This window comes from Notechis scutatus, chromosome 3, assembly GCF_049901735.1.
Source record: "Notechis scutatus isolate UNSWTSFEM ecotype Mainland chromosome 3, rNotScu1.2, whole genome shotgun sequence".
Taxonomy (NCBI): domain Eukaryota; kingdom Metazoa; phylum Chordata; class Lepidosauria; order Squamata; family Elapidae; genus Notechis; species Notechis scutatus.
Window position 1 is genome coordinate 37,790,682 of NC_142011.1, and position 16,787 is coordinate 37,807,468.

Genomic DNA, 16,787 nt, shown 5'->3' on the forward strand with positions numbered 1-16,787 from the left:
TGGCAATGTTATTCCTGAGATAAAATTGCTACTGTCGAATGAAGTGTTAATCTGCTTGTTTCCATAGCTGTTTAGTTCCAGTTGAGTCATGGCATTCTCTCATAAACTTCATGTGTCGAGTTAGCCAAATCACTATCCTTCCTTACTTTGTAGAGACAAATTCTGCTCTCTGGGTTTTTCAGTCCCATCTCTAGATCAAATGAAGCATTTTTTTGCTCTTTATTGACTTTCAGATGCTTCAGATTTGCAATACTGTACACATACTGTAAGAACAAGAGAGAGGTAAATAATTTAAGATATTATAACATTTTATGTATAATATTCACACTAGCAAAATAGAACACATTCATTGTTGTCAAAGGAGCAAAACTTTTGCTCCACTTGAAGATGTTAAGACAATTATTTCTCAGTGGAATATACCATGAAATAAACTCAAGACTTGTGACAGTATCCTTTTTAATGATTAGTGGTTACTTTGTCCTTAAAATGCAATGAAAGTTTGCATTCTGATAAAAATTTAATTAACATGTCAATGACAACTTATTGAATATTTATCTAATCAAATCACAGGATATGAAGCAAGATAGTCTCACTTGAGCCTGCTTATCCTCTCTCGCCTTCTTCATTTCCTGAAGTTTTCTCAGCATCCCACGGAAATCAACAACTCCATACTTTATGCAAATCTTCTCATAATCTTTCTTCTCTGCATTTAGCAATATGTGTGCAATCTGGTCCATGTCCATTTTTTTCTTAGGAACAGCTGAAGGTGTTCTACAGGTTAATTCCCAAAAGAGAAACCCAAAATGTACATGAATTGCAAGAGACCTAAAATTTGTCATGTAATTGTGGAAGAAGCATATGAGGAAAATGCTTGGAAGACTACTTTTTATCATTACCTCATTTTTATCATTACATTACATTAGGGAAATTTTGTATACTTTGCAAAAATTTATACTGTTTGGTTTATAATAGCAGACATATGTAAGACATATTAATTACGATGTATTGTTAGAAGCAAAGCTAACTCAGTACTGAAAAACCTAACTTGGGGAGGTGTTGGGTTTTCTCTTGGTTGGTATTGTTAATAAAGAAAACGTTATCAAAAATATTTAACATCTATGCATACATAGTTGAAATAAATAATAAATTTAGGAGTTTTTGCAGGTATCTTTTGTGGGACAGAATCATTTGACATAAATGAAGTCAATATTTAAGAGAAAAAGTTAACTGTAAATAATTGTTGATTATGCCCAATTGTTGATTGATTGATTATATAAAAGATATATTACTGAAGAATCCTTAACTGAAGACAGCTCTTTATTACTAGCAGAAGCAAAACAACAATAAAACAACAGTTTAATTTACTGGAATTGGAACTTCTGTGTGTCATTATTGTACTATTATTGTTAGCACATAACAAAAAGAAAATACAGCTATTTAACATAAGTCGTTGTTGGAAAGCTCACCGTTTCTTTAATGTTTTTCTGAAGTCCTGAATCTCTTTCTTAAGATCTATAAAATATTTTAAACACTAGCATGAAAATTGAGCTTACATCACAAGAAATGTGCAAGCTTTAAAAATGATTTAGAAGAAGTGCTTTGTATCTCCATGTGAACCTAAAACAGTATTTTTAAAACTTGGCAAATTTAAGATGTGTGAACTTCAACTCCCAGAATTTCCCAGCTAGCATATCCAACTTCTGGAAGTTGAAGTCCACACATCTTAAAGCTGCCAATTTTTGTTTAAAAAATACTGGTCTAAAATCAACAGCAGCTTCTTAAAGAGTTGTATTATTAATCTTTTAAAGCAGCAGTATTTTTTCATGAAAAATGCTCTCATGAAAATCTGCAAAAATTCAGATTCCTTTAACGAACAGCAGAGACATGCTACTTGCATGAAGTAAAAAAAACCGTGCTTATTCAAAATCATATTTAAAGGGTACATAACAGCTCATAATTTAAAACTTACTAAAACTTTAAAATGATTCAAAATTGCCAAGCAGCCATTAAAGAACTGGGGTTTGGCCTTCTAGATTACCACTATTATGATTTTTTAAAATAACATTATGGCAACTCACCTGCCTGTTGTGTTACAGGAAGCAATGTTTTCTTTTTGAAGTCTACAGAACCATTTTGATGAGAGATAAAAGAAAAGGAAGAGATAGTGAGACAGAAATTCTTGTTAATTAACAATACCCTGGTAGGACTACTCACAACATAATCAGGTCATGCAGAATTTATAGTAATTATAGTTAGCACTTACACAGTCTTCAGTGAGACAAATGTACATGACTTGTATTAAAACATCTGAACATTGATGGGAAACAGCTTTTTTAGACAACTTACAAGGAACTTAAATTGTGACTTTAGTTTATGAGTAGGCAACATGTGATGCTAGGCAATGTAAAAAAGGAGCAGGCTTTGGTCTTAAGATCATGATATCATCTTTTGGGGGTTTTTTTGACACAAATACACATGCATACTGTTGCTGCCCCTGATTTCAGCCCCAAAATTGCATGTCACCGATAGATTGCTCAGACAGATTATCACATGCTAACACGATTTCATTACCCTCTATAATTTTGAGACCAGCAGTACAGGTCGCTTCCCCATATTCATTCACAGCAATACAATGGTACAAATCAGCATCATCTGAGGTAATTTTGTTTATCTTCAAAGGGAAAATAAAATGAATAAAATTACAGTTTCTTAGACTGGTATAATATATTTCTCACTCTTCTGTTTCCTGAGTAAAAAGGTAGAATGGCTAACCTTGGGAAATTTATATCTGTCTGTCTGTCTGTCCGTCTGTCCATCAATCCTTTAAAATTAAATGCTAAACCTTACCTGCAAGATAAATTCATTTGTGGCAGGATTAAAAGATATTTGGTATTTCTGAGAATCATCCATTTCCCTATTACTGCACTTCCACAAAACCTTTGGTTTTGGTTCACCTTTGACCACAGCTCTGAAAATGGCATTTTTACCTGACAAAGAAGAAAGAAAAAAATACAAGCTGCTTTCATTGGGAAGTAGAAATCTAAAATAATAAATAAAATATTCCCTATGGAACATTGGTCTTGAGTTCTAAAAGCCCACTGTGTATATTAAAAATAAATTCTGCTTTTAGAGAGCAGAATGGGGGAAAGCACAGCAAAAGCCAACAGTGAACTTGTTTTGTTTCTAGCAAAAGATCCCATGCTTCAAATCAGGCATCAGGGAATAACCTGATTAACATTTACCAGGAGTTTTTACACTGATTAAAATAAATTGGTTAAAAGAATTGCTATTCAGTTAGAAATTTAAGAATGGAGGTAGCAAATCCTTAAGAAATCTCACCTTCCTGTAATGTTACAGTGATTGGTTTCCGCTCAAAGTCAGGCAGGCTGTACCCTTTAGGAATATCTTCTACAAATTGTGTAATAGCCACCCCTGGGAGGGCAGATTTATTCAAAGACTTAACTGAAAAGTAATAAAAAGACAAAGTCAAAAATGAAAAGTTAATTGCAAATCAAATAGCTAGATATCTACTTCTACAAGATTGAAAAATGACTTGGCATTAAGGAAATAACATAGATAAATTATGATATACTGTATTGTATTTTTAAACATTTCTATACAAACTAATTAGACCATTCAAATGCAATATGGATATGCCTTTAGATTTATTTATTTATTTATTTATAAATACTATTTATTAATATTATTTATTTGCATTTATATTTATTTATATCCCATCTTTTTTTTTTACAAATAACTCAAGGCAGCAAACATAGCCAACACACTACTTCCTCCTATTTTCCCAATAACAACCACTCTGTCAGGTGGCTTGGGTTAAAAAAGAGTGATTGGCCCAAAGTCACCCACCTGTCTTTCATGGTTAAGGCAAGACTGAAACTCATGACATCCTGGCTTCTAGCCTGGTGTCTTAACCAGCAGACCAACTGGCTCCCCCAAGATGTATTGTTACGGTGATTGATATAGAATCCCAGATTGTAATTGAAAATATGAAATTTTCCAAAATTATCATCTTCGATTCTCTGCTGACATTCCCTCTCTTATTCTATCCACCATTAGAACTCAACATTCTCTGACTCTAAGCGCACACAAAGCTTTTCTTTGAGCTTAATCAGTTATTTACCTCTACACAGATACTGTAGCACTTTCAATTATGAGAACTCCAGAATTATGACATTATATTGGTAATATTTATAAAAGCCAATTTTACTTCTGAACTACCAAAAGTGTGTCAAAAGTGAGACTTGTAGAAATAAATTAGACCTATTTTTATCATATTTTATAAAATTTAAATGATTTATGAGTACATATTTAACTTCAAGAGTTCAGGGGACTTATTTGTTAGAAATGTTCTGTTCGGTAGATCATATATTTTGAAGCATGTGAATTCCAACCATTTACTTCAACTTGAATAAGATTGGATTAAAACTTTAACTGGAGCATAAATATATATGTCCAAGCCATTGAAATAATGTTGAATGAATAAATCCTTTCTTGGAAGAACTAGTTGTCTAAGCTTCTAGTAAAGATCTTACCTCCTCTCCAATTTGCCATTGTTTTCTGTTGACAACTGGAATTCAGCAGTTTTCACTGCAAATCAATGCCTCGTTATTATTAGTGGAAATATCTATCAATATTTAGAAGAAACTGTTTTAAGAGAGGGGGGGAGGGAAGGAAGGAAGGGGGGTGGAGAGGAAGAGAGAATCATAGTGAATAAGCCAAAAATGCTTGTAACACCTTATCCATAATTGGACATTTTCAGAGTTACGTACTTAAGCTTTTAGAATTCTTAGCAGTGCTGTGCTGGTTGAAAATTTTAATTATCAAAGTTCACACATCTGGAAATTGGTCAGCTTACAAAATTCAATAAAGGTACAGTCATGAATGTACTAGAAATAAATTCCACTCATATAGATAGTGTCAATTTTGAGAGCAACTGCTTTTGGATGTTCAATTCTTTTCATGTATTGTTTTTAATCCAGTCTGGACTAATGATCCATATTCTTTCTGGGTGGGGTGGGCATAATGTTATTGACATTATAGTTCCCTGTGCACTGAGATGGGAAGTTGGATTTGCAGAAATGCTGCTCATAAATGGAGAAACTGTTTTCATGCTATCTCATGGATTTCATCTTTAGCATATTTTAATAAGCCAGAAAACTTAGTTTTTAATATCTGTGATTTTGGATAGATTTGTACTCAAATGAGAAAAGAATTGGGAATATCTAGCAAATAAAGACACTAGGTGGTGCTAGAGACAATTCAAAATCAGTAATCATATTTGTAGGCTTAGAAACATTAGCATCTTAGAGACAAAAATGTATTAAAGTTCTGTGCAGTATAGACAGTTAACCCTGGTTGATGAATACAAATATACTGGTGAAAAGGGAAGCAATGGGGAAAAAACTGTGAAACCTATACAAATTTTAAATATAAATCACATAATACTAGGTATTATTTGTAAAGTAATAAAATCATTTTGCTATTCTTAAGCTAATTCTCATATATATATATATATAAGGGTTAAAACAATTCAAGATACAGGTAATGTTATTTTTGACACAATTTTCAACAAAAATAAAATGAATTTTTCTTAGCTGTTGTATACTGGGACCAATATTGTTACTGAAGTATCCAGCTTGGATCTAAGCTCCATTTTTTTGTCAGTTAGAGCCAATAAACCATTATTATTTCTTTCTGGTTCATCACTTTCCACCAATTATAATTGCAAGCTTAAAGGCCATTAATTGAGTTTGGAAATACATATGGATTACTTTGCTGTTGGCTTTTGTTTTTACTATGTGAAATAAGCTGTACCATCCACAAACTCAACCTCCTCGCTGTCACCCCTTCATGAACAAAGAAGGTACAGACCTTTTGGAAAAGAACAGTTCTTACATCCCTTTGGAGATGAGTCTTGTTTGTTAAATCCTTGTCTCTGCCTTTTTTTTTCTAGTTATTAAAGGAACCTGTTTTACTTTTCTTATGCTTTTTAGGATCCTTTGGTGAAAGATTGAAGCTTTTGAAAGCAGTTATGTATTAGATCATCCAGCCATGTGCTGAAATTCTGAAAATATTTGTATTTGTTGTTTAACTGTCCTCAAATGAACATCCTGAAATGCCAAATGTACTTTTTGACCTAGATCTAGCTTTTATTTCCACTGGGCTCAGTCTATTTCTGCTGTGATCCTACCTGCTTAAAGCAGTTGTGAATTTCAGCCTATTTCTTTCATATGACCAAGCACATTTTGCCAGGGTTAATAAAAATGGATCAGGGAAAGCAACTGCCACACTGTCTTGTTGCCTTTCAGTCATTTCAGGATTAACTTTGCAGTGCCCTTTGGAAGAGGTTGGATGTTCTACATTCTCTACTTTTTCCTAACACCAACTCAGAGACTTTGAGAATCACGACGTGATGAAGATATCAAGGATATGGCTAGATTAATCTAGCAGTGTAGAGCTAAAATAGTATGTGGTTTATGATCCAAGCTAATACTATGTGTCATTTCATAGTGCTTTCAAGTGGTTTGATCAGCCAACTTTTACTATTGATCATGATCTATGCTTGATAGCATATTCTTGTAAATGACAGCCAATCAATATTTTAGCATAACTTCACGGGATGGATGGCATAACTGGATGTTTAACAGTTTCAGGGTCTCCAAAGCCTCTGCAAATTTTAAATATACATTTGTACTGTGGTGATTAGCATACAATAAACACCATGGCAGCTGAATGGATTCTAATATGCAGAATTTAGAAATGTCTATAGACAGGTGGACAATCTCCTGAAGCTTATGTAATGTTGATGGAATATTGAGATTAAAGCTGAGTCTTACAACCATTCTATATCTCTTCTCTCCTGGAATAACAATTATTGTTCATTGCAGGCTGTAGCTCTTTGTCCTGTCAATGTCTATCAAGTATACTGATGATTATCCATCAAGTATTTGTATTTTGGTCACCATGACACAAAATAGATATTGAGACTCTAGAAAGGGTGCAGAGATGATTATGGGGCTGGAAGCTAGAATGTATGACAAACAATTGCAGGAACTGGTTATGTCTAATCTAAACAGATTTCCAATACTTGAGGGGCTGCCACAGAGAGAAATTGTGGGTGCAATATTTTTAAGAAGAGGTTTTAAGATGAAATTGGACAGACATTTGGAATGGTGTAGGGTCTCCTGTTTGTTTGGAATAGACCTAGAAGATCCAAGGTCTCTTCCAACTCTGTTAAGTGAGCAGAAGTAGTTGCACTGTTAATGGGTTGCCTAGGCCATTCCAACACAAATATTCTAGCATACAACTAGGCAGCTTGAGAAGACATGCTAAAATTTAACAAATTCAACATTATGTATGTGTTTTTGGCTTAAGCGTGATCACTTCCTTGGCAGCTCCAAATCACTTCAAGGTAAATTTTACTTCATTCTTATGAAACTCTTTGTAGGATTTGAGAACTGTTTCCAGAATTATTTCAAATGTTATATTTTGATACACCATCAAAATTGAGTCATTCATGTGAAAATATAAGGATTAAATGTGCCAGAGAAATGCATACTTCTTTTGAAAAAAAATTAATACAGCAGCCATTTATTACATATTCATTATCTCAGTATTCATTTGTCTTTCAAAGGTCTGATAAGATGTCATAGACTTGAAATTCAGAAGGATCTTGACAGATCTGAGCATTGGGCCCTAGCTAACAAGATGCAGTGGTGAGAAAAATAAGATACTGCAACTAGGCAGGAAAAACCAAATGAACAAATGTAGAAAAGGTTGTATCTGACTCAACTATAGTAACTACAAGAGGGATCTAAGTCAGTGGTGGGATTCAATTTTTTTTACTACCGGTTCTGTGGGCGTGGGTTGGTGGGCGTGACAGGGGCAAGATACTGTAAAATCTCCAGTCAAAGGTGGTATTTGCCGGTTCTCCAAACTACTCCAAACTTCTGCTACCGGTTCTCCAGAACTGGTCAGAACCTGCTGAATACCACCTCTGATCTCAGTGTCCTAGAGGACTACTGCTTAAGCATGAGCCAGCAGTGTGCTACATCTGCAAATTTATAAGTATAAACATGGTTATGAATATATGAAATGGATACGAATAAGAAAAATAAAAGAAACAATAGGACAGGGACGGTAGGCATGTTGGTGTGCTTATGCACACCCACTACAGACCTCTTAGGAAAGGGGTGAGGTCAATAGTAGACAGTCTAAGGTTAAAGTTTTTGGGTTTTGGGGAAGAAACCACAGAGTCGGCTAGAGTATTCCAGACATTGACCACTCTGTTGCTGAAGTGGTATATCCTGCAATCAAGTTTGGTGCGGTTAACCTTGAGTTTGTATCTATTGTGTGCTCTTGTACTGTTATGGTTGAAGCTGAAGTATTCATTGATAGGTAGGACATTGCAATGTATAATTTTATATACTATACTTAGATCAGACCGAAGGCGGCATAGTTCTAGGTTGTCTAGGTCTGGAATTTCAAGTCTGGTGGCATAAGGTATTCTGCAACGAGTAGAGAAATGAAAGTATTAGACAACCATTTGTCTGGGATGTTATAAGTTCTCTTGCCATGGGCAGGGGGTTGGACTAGAAGACCTCCGTGGTCTCTTCCAGTCCTAGATACTATGTAATTAAACAGAGTTATTTGGTCAAACCATGGCTGTTACTTGATTAAATAATTGTGTGTGTGTGTGTGTGTGTGTGTGTGCACATCTGTCATTTGTAGCAGTAATTGGTATACACTTTACCAATTCAGATATTATACATATGAATAAATCTTGTTCAGATATCCAGGGACAGGAATTAATTATGAATACAGTTTTGCTAATGTGAGTTTGTCCCAATGCTAGCTTCATAATGAAGAATGAGATTATCTTTGGAATATGTAGATCTGAATTTCATTCTATGTCCACAGGCTGAAATGCTAAATAATGGTGTATTCTGGATGCATCCAGCAAAACGTGTGTTACGTGTGTTAACTAAAACCTTTACATGTAGCTTTTAAATAACTCTGAAAATGATCTTGACATTGATTATGAAGTATTCAGCACACTTTGAAAAACAGGTGGCCATCTTGCAACTTATAGACCAGAGGCAAGAGATATTTATTTAAAGAGTTCTAAAAGTTTAGCATGCCTTTTCTGCTGTAAGTCCTTTCTCCCAGCAACCAATGTTGACATTCCAATATCCCTATGTAGCTTAAGTAGTTTCTGTATTTGTCTGCCTGTTGGTCAACAAGCAGCAGGGATTAAAATCTAACTTTACAAATATAGAAAGCAATATAGGCAGCTTCCAGCTTTTAAATTAGCTTCTTCCTTTTCCTCAGTTAAATTTGATTTAAAGGGACTGGTCAGCATTGTTTGTTAACCTAATGCATAATTAAAAAAAAATAAAAGCATGCTTTTAAACCTCACATTTAAACTTCTGCCTTAAACACCTTGTTCTTTAGACTTCCAGTTGTTTGTCCCTAAGGTTGCTTTGATGCCTCTGAAAGGCCCTTGCAAGAACAAGTAAAAATATTCGGTAAAAATGTTTGAAAGTAGTTTGAAAATTAACCTAAGCTGATTTTCACTTAATTGTCAGCTAAATTGTTCCACATAGCCTTATATGGTTAACATTCCTGATCAGATGGCTTCTTGCTCCAGGTAAAATTGACATTGCATATTCCAAATGTTGTGTGTGTAATATATCTGGCATATATATTAATATACAAGCAAACTTAAAATATATACATATGGATAAAATCATTGTTTTCCCCATTTGGGAAGAAAGGGTGGTCTTGCCAATTCTGTGCCCTTTTAGACTTCATATCAAATATAAGCATCCTTGCATTCACTAGAATTTATGAGCAAATGACTTAACATACTGTAAAATGCAATCACTGTGATTCTTAAACTCAACATTAACAAAAAAAGCTCTTATGTCCCTCTTTAGATAAATCATCCTTCATATTAGAGTAACCTACACTTAAAAACCAAGTGTAGATTTATCTAATATCCAATTCAAATTATCTTTACATTTTGAATGTACCTATCATTGGTGTGTTGTGTCATGGAATCCACCCAAGTATTATTTCCAATTCATTTTCAATCACTCCACTGACCAGTTGTACAACTCTAATTACAAAAAGGCAATCTTTGAGAAGGGCAACAAAATATGAGAAGAATCCAGAGCAGGGATTCTATGTGCTGCTTCTTTTAGTTCTTTGTACTCCCACTTCCCCAAACAACTTTTAAATTAGCAAAGGAGGGATAAAGGGTCATCAATATGGATTCATAGAGTTCAAATAATACCAATACTAACCAGAAAGTAATTCTTGTCCTATCCTTTTCAATTTATATACCCCGTGAAGATTCAGTTTTAAGTTGAGTTTTGAAATCCACGCATTATTTACTATTGAAAAGTAACATAATTTATTCAATTAATACAGTTAAATCATCAGTTAAATAATTTCCCTGCCGTGCAATAGCAATCTGTAAGAAATCAGGAGCTTCCCAGATTTGTGACTCACCTTGTTACTCTTCCCTTTGCCTTACAAGCATCTCCCTCTTTGCTGCTACTCAGTAGCTTCTGTGTTGCGCCCAAGGCTGTGCAAATGAAGATCTAAGAACTGAATCAGTGGAAGTCTTTTGGCTCCCTCCTAATCTCTCTCTCTCTCTCTCTCTCTCTCTCTTGCCCTCTCTCTTTCATAGGTCAAAACTTGTCAGAGTCGTTGCCCCTGATTTTTGCTGGAAACAGCATCTGTCCTCTGGGCATTATTATTTCAAGCCATGTCAGAAAATGCTGAACAAATTCAAACTGAACTTAATTTTTGACATTTCTTAAATCCAGCTGGTGGGTTAATTTTCTGCCAATCTGATTTTTTTTTTCTTGCAAAAAAGAGCTTTCCCCCCCCCAGAGCTTTCCTCTTGGAAAAGTTTTAAAATATTTCCTTGTAAAGCACACTGCTGCTTCCACAGAACGAAGACTTTTCAAATCTCAGGAGCATATCGCAACCAAATTAAATTTCCAAAGAGTTGTAAATTATGAACAGAATAATTAATATTACTCTTTATTACATTTTTTTTTAATTTTTCAATAACTGAGATTTTAAAGGGTTTATTTTATGAATGAGAGACTGTAAAGGAAATTTACCGAAAGCAAGTTTTAAAAGTTTGCATATTCTCTTTTGACTTGCGGATGAAATTTGACTGCTCAAAGAAGAACATTGGTCACCACTAGATGCTCCATTGGCTTCTGGGTCTTTTTCTGCATTTCAGTAGATGCACACAAACACAGCATAGGAGCCAGGGCAGCAGCATTCATTTGTAAATATAAAGGTAGTTCTCGATTTACAACCACTTGTTTAGTGAACATTTGATGTTACAAAAGCATTATAAGAAGTAACTTACAACCATTCCTGCAGCCCTACAGTCATGTGATCAAAATCCAGGCACTTGGAAAGTGGCATATTTTTACAATTGTTACAGCATTCCAAGATCATGTCATGGCCATTTGCAACTGTCCCAGCTGGCTTCCAACAAGCACTGCAGTAATTCACTTAGCAACCGTGGCAAAAAAAAAAAAGATGAAAAATCAGATGCAACTCAATTAACCTTAGCAATGGAACTTCTGGTCCCTGTTGTAGCTGAAAGTTATGATGGAATATACCTACCTCATTCCTTTTTTACCTTCTGAAGAATTGGAGGGTGCCTGTCTGAGATACTTTTATAAACTTCTGTCTTCATATGGTTTTAGACCATGTTTATCTGTTCATTGCCTTGGTAACAGATCTTCCCTCTCAGTTAAGATCACTGTCTACATAGCATACACTGTCTACATAGCCTGCAATATAATACATTGATCTACATTGACAATAAAGTGTATTGATTTCAAGACACAGTTTTGAACATGCAACATGAGCTGCCCTGAGTACTGTCCTAAAAATCTGCTGTTGACGTTCACCAGGATCTGTATTCCTACTTTTAATCATACAGTACACAAATAAATATTAATACTCACAGTTTAGCAACATGACAAAAACTTCTAGGTGTTTTCCTATGACTTATTAGAATTATAAGTTAGAATTATAATTTAGAATTATGTCAGAAATTTCCATATTTGTTTGAGAAGGTGACAGCATGTGACCACGCTTGACTTATTTCCTCAGCAAGCCAGGTTGAATGTTTGAATAAGAGATCCTAATGGGACTCAAGAGATTTAGAATGTCCTGAGGTATTGGTGAAAAGCTTCCCAGAAAGAGATAGTGGAAAATACCCTTCCTTGAATGCATACATAAAATCAAGCTTAATTTGGAAGATATCCTCTAGTTGAGCTTTATTTCTGACAACTGCATCTATGTAAGCCAGGGGTGTCAAACTCAAGGTCCACTGGCCAGATTGAGCCCGCGGGGTGCTTAGATCTGCCCTGCCCTGCAAACAGCGAACCAGCCCACGGTGCCTCTGCCAGCAAAAATGGAGCTTGGTGGGGGCTGCATGAGGCCCACCCAAGCTCCATTTTTACTGGCGGAAGGCTGCAGGAGGCTGTCACGGCTGAAAACAGAGCCTGGGTGGACTGACATCAGATGGCCACGCCCCCCTGGCCACACACATACACATACTAGCCCCCCAAGGTCAAACATAACCCTGATGCAGCCCTCAATGAAATTGAGTTTCACACCCGATGTAGGTAGCGTTACTGATAGTTATAGAATCTTGTTAAACACAAACATTTCAATGAATAGTCTGGATAGTTTTGCCTTGCCCTGTTCATTTTTCATTCTTAAGGAGTTTAGTTTGTATTTCTGTGATAAATTCTGTATTTCTATGATAAATTCAACCTTACTTAATAAGCAAAAATATACTTGCAATTATACTATTATAAATATAAATAATGTATTCTATATTTTGATAGGCTGTCCAAATCAAAAATGTGCTGAAATTGTAGAAACACAGTATTGGCAATCTTTCCCCCAGATGGAAACCAGTAAAGGAGCAGCATAAAAATATTGATACTTGGCTTCAAATGAAACATCGTGTGTGAATTCAAGAACAATTTCAAAAATTTAAATAGCACATTCCTACACATTTACCGATTCCCTCTTGTGGGTATATCACAGCCTTTGAAAGAATGATGCTGATACTAAACAAATAGCATAGTGTGAACAAGGGACCGGATGCGCTGTGAAATTAGTTGCGATAGTACTTGCATAAAGATGAAGACTTAAAACTAATCTAGTTGGTTATGGAGCAAGATGGGTGTTTGAACAAAAATGAAAAAGAATGATTAAAGCATGAGAAATTAGAGTTACAAAAATTCAAAGAAGTCACAAGAAACAGGTTTGAAAGACAAATCTTTAAAAAATGAATGGAAATCAATATGGAAAAATCTATTATTAGGTTTCCCTTCCCTCACTCAACCTCTTCAACACATTCTTCAGTTCAGTCTTTGTAAATAGCTCATGCCCCACATTCCCTAATCATACCACAACTAACTGCAATGATCTACTACATATTGACTTTTTAGAAGATAACATAGAAAAGGCACTATGTAACCTAAAACCATCCCTATCTATTGGCCCCGACAGATGATGTGCGTATTTCTTTAAAAAGCTCTCCACTGTCATAGCAGGACTCCTAAGCATAATATATGAGATATCATTCAGAACTAGCTTCTTACTGAACCTATGATCCTTAGCAACGGTCATCCCTATCTTCAAAAAAGGTGACCCCAGCCTAGTTGAAAACTACAGACAAATCTCACTGTGTTGCATCACGTGCAAAATCATGGAATCAATCATTAACCAATCCATTACCCTCCACCTAGAGTCAAACAACCTACTCTTCAAAAAACAATTTGGTTTCAGGAAAAAATTGTCCTGCAATCTGCAACCCCTACACTGTAAAAACATATGGATACTCTATTCAACCAGGGTAAAGCAATAGACGCAATTTACATAGACTTCTGCAAAGCCTTTGATTCAGTGGTACACAACAACCTACTGTTATAACTAAACTCTTACAGCATTTCTGGATCCCTTCATAAGTGGATTACTGTGTTCCTGTCAAACAGGCAACTAATAGTAAAAATAGGGAGCGCCCTATCAAACCCTGCACCAGTTAACAGCAGTGTCCCCCAAGGCAGCGTTCTAGAACCCACATTCTTTATACTCTACATAAATGACCTTTGCAACTTTAAATGACCTTAAAAGCAACTGTGTCTTCTTTGCTGATGATTTAAAACTATGCTACCGTCCTTCAAAGCGACCTTGATTATGTGTCTGAATGGTCAAACAATTGGCAACTCCAAATCTCAACCAACAAATGCTCTGTCCTACACATTGTTAAAAAATAAATCAGTACACCAAATACAAGCTAGGCAGATGTGACCTCATTGACGACTCTCACTCTGTCAGGGACCTTGGAGTACACACCTAAGCTCCAGAGCTCACTGCAACAGCATTGCCAAAAAGGTATTAAGAGTTGTAAATCTAATCTTATGAAGCTTCTCCTACGGAAATATCGAATTGCTAACTAGGGCATACAAACTAGGTTCTTTGCTAGACCAATACTCGAATACAGCTCATCTGTCTGGAATCCGCACTGTATATCAGACATTAATACAATTGAGCGAATCCAGAAATATTTCATGACAAGAATACTAACTCCTCTGCTCGCAACAGAATACCCTACATCACCAGGCTTGAAATTTTGGGCTTGGACAACCTAGTACTATGCCGCCTACGGTTGGATTTAAGGGTAGTACACAAAATTATCTACTACAATGTCCTAGCAATCAATGGCTACTTCAGCTTCAATCGCAACAATACAAGAGCACACAACAGATACAAACTCAATGTAAACCATTCCAAACTTGATTGCAGAAAGTATGACTTCAGCAATAGAATGGTCAATGCCTGGAATGCATTACCTGACTTTGTTGTTACATCCTCAAACCCCTACTCCTTTACCCTTAAACCAGTGGTTCCCAAAGTGGGCTTACCGCCCCCTGGGGATGGTGGGATGCCTTAGGGGGGTGCTAAGAGGAAAGGGGGCTGGCAGGGGGCGCTAAGAGGCAGCATGGGGGCACTGGAGGTGGGCCCCTTGCAGGGTGCAATTCAGAGGTGGGATTCTACCAGTTCATTACCATTCCCGGTAGTTTGGAGAACCGGTAAATGGGCCCCTGGCTAGCCCTGCTCCTCTCCACCCACTCCTCCGTTCCCTGTCCAGTCAGTCCTTATTGTGCATGTGCGACATTGCACACATGTGCAACAATTGCTGACGGCCACAGCAGCGCATTGGAGAAGCAGAGCAAGCAAAGCCGGAGGTCGGTAAAAGCATCCAGACGCCATGTTTTTTGGGGGGGGGTTGGGTGCAGCTGGAGTCCAGCCGCACTGAAAAACACATGCTTCTGGAGGTTTTTTGCAGTGAAAACTACCAACCTCTGGCTTTGCTCTGCTTCTCCAATGCGCCACCACCGCTGTGTTCTAGGCACCGGCCATGCAGGCTCACCCCATTGACTGCTGTACCACTCCGCTCGGACTTGCTTGGGCAAGTCCCTCCAGTGCAGCAGGCTTAATGGAGTGGACCTGCGGGGCCTGTGCCTAGAATGCGGTTGCAGCAGCACATTGGAGAAGCAGGGCAAAGCCGGAGGTTGGTAATTTTCGCTGCAAAAAACCTCCAGACACCATGTGTTTTTTTTTCGGTGTGGCTGCACTCCAGCTGCACCGAAAAAAATACACGGCGGCTGCAGGCATTTGTGACAAGGGCAATGTGGGCTGATGGGGAGTCCAGCGACAACAATGGCTCAGCCCTGGCTTGCCTTCCCTGGCAGCCAGTTGCGGGAGCAAGGTAAAATCACGGGGCGATGAAAGAAGGGAGGAAACGGGGAGATTAAGGGCCGGGGCCTCTGAAATGGGAAACGGGGTGATGCCCAGGCCTTTGGCAGGCCATGCCTGCCTGGGTAGAAAATAGGTAGATAGGTTAAGGAAGGGATAGAGACAGAGGGAAAGAGAGAGAGGGAACGAGAGAAAGAGAGAAAGAGAGAGGGAAAGAGAGGGAAAGAGAAAATAAGAAAGAGAGAGAGGGAAAGAGAAAAAGAAAGTGAAAGAGGGGGAAAGAGAGAGGAAAAGAGAGAAGGAACAGACAAGAAAGTAAAGAAAGAAAAAGGGAGAAAGGAAGAAAAGGGATACACAAAGAAAGTTGGGGGGGAATGGAAGGAAGGGACAGAAAGAAAGAGGGGCAGAAGAGATAGAGAAAGAGAGAAAAAAGAGAGAGAATGAGAAAGAAAGAAAGAAAGAAAGAAAGAAAGAAAGAAAGAAAGAAAGAAAGAAAGAAAGAAAGAAAGAAAGAAAGAAAGAAAGAAAGAAAGAAAGAAAGAGGAGAAAGTGAATGGGATATGGAGGGAGGGATGGAGGGAGGGAGGGAGGGAGAGAGAAAGAAAAAGAAAGAAAGGGAGGAAGGAAGAAAGAAAGGAAGAAAGGAAAAAAAAAGAAAGGGAGGGAGGAGAAAGTTAATGAGATATCTAGTCCAACCACCTGCTCCAGCAGGGTTAGAACGGAGTGTGTGTATGTATCTATGTGTGTGTGTGCATGCGCGTGCATGGCTGTCAAAACTCCAAAAACAGGTCAAATAGCTCTGGGGAGGTCAGTCATAAATTAGAACACTTACTAAGCAACTGGCCATTAAGCGAGAACCACTTATATTTGGTTTGCCAGTCACATGGCCACCTGGCCACACCCACCCAGTCAGATGACCACCAGACCATGCCCATCCGGTCATATGA

At 37.1% G+C, this 16,787-nt stretch overlaps 1 protein-coding gene across 1 annotated transcript in view; it reads right to left on the minus strand.

Annotated features, from left to right (window-relative positions):
- IGFN1 (immunoglobulin like and fibronectin type III domain containing 1) overlaps positions 1–4,572 on the minus strand; it is a 29,604-nt gene extending 25,032 nt beyond the window's left edge. Inside the window, exons 1-8 of the mRNA XM_087958978.1 lie at positions 4,554–4,572; positions 3,340–3,462; positions 2,848–2,987; positions 2,572–2,671; positions 2,079–2,120; positions 1,467–1,512; positions 594–771; positions 147–263 (exon numbers count right to left, since the gene is read on the minus strand). Coding sequence (XP_087815104.1) covers positions 147–263; positions 594–771; positions 1,467–1,512; positions 2,079–2,120; positions 2,572–2,671; positions 2,848–2,987; positions 3,340–3,462; positions 4,554–4,572 — 765 coding nt within the window. The remainder of the gene's footprint in view (positions 1–146; positions 264–593; positions 772–1,466; positions 1,513–2,078; positions 2,121–2,571; positions 2,672–2,847; positions 2,988–3,339; positions 3,463–4,553) is intronic.
- Positions 4,573–16,787: the final 12,215 nt, after the last annotated feature.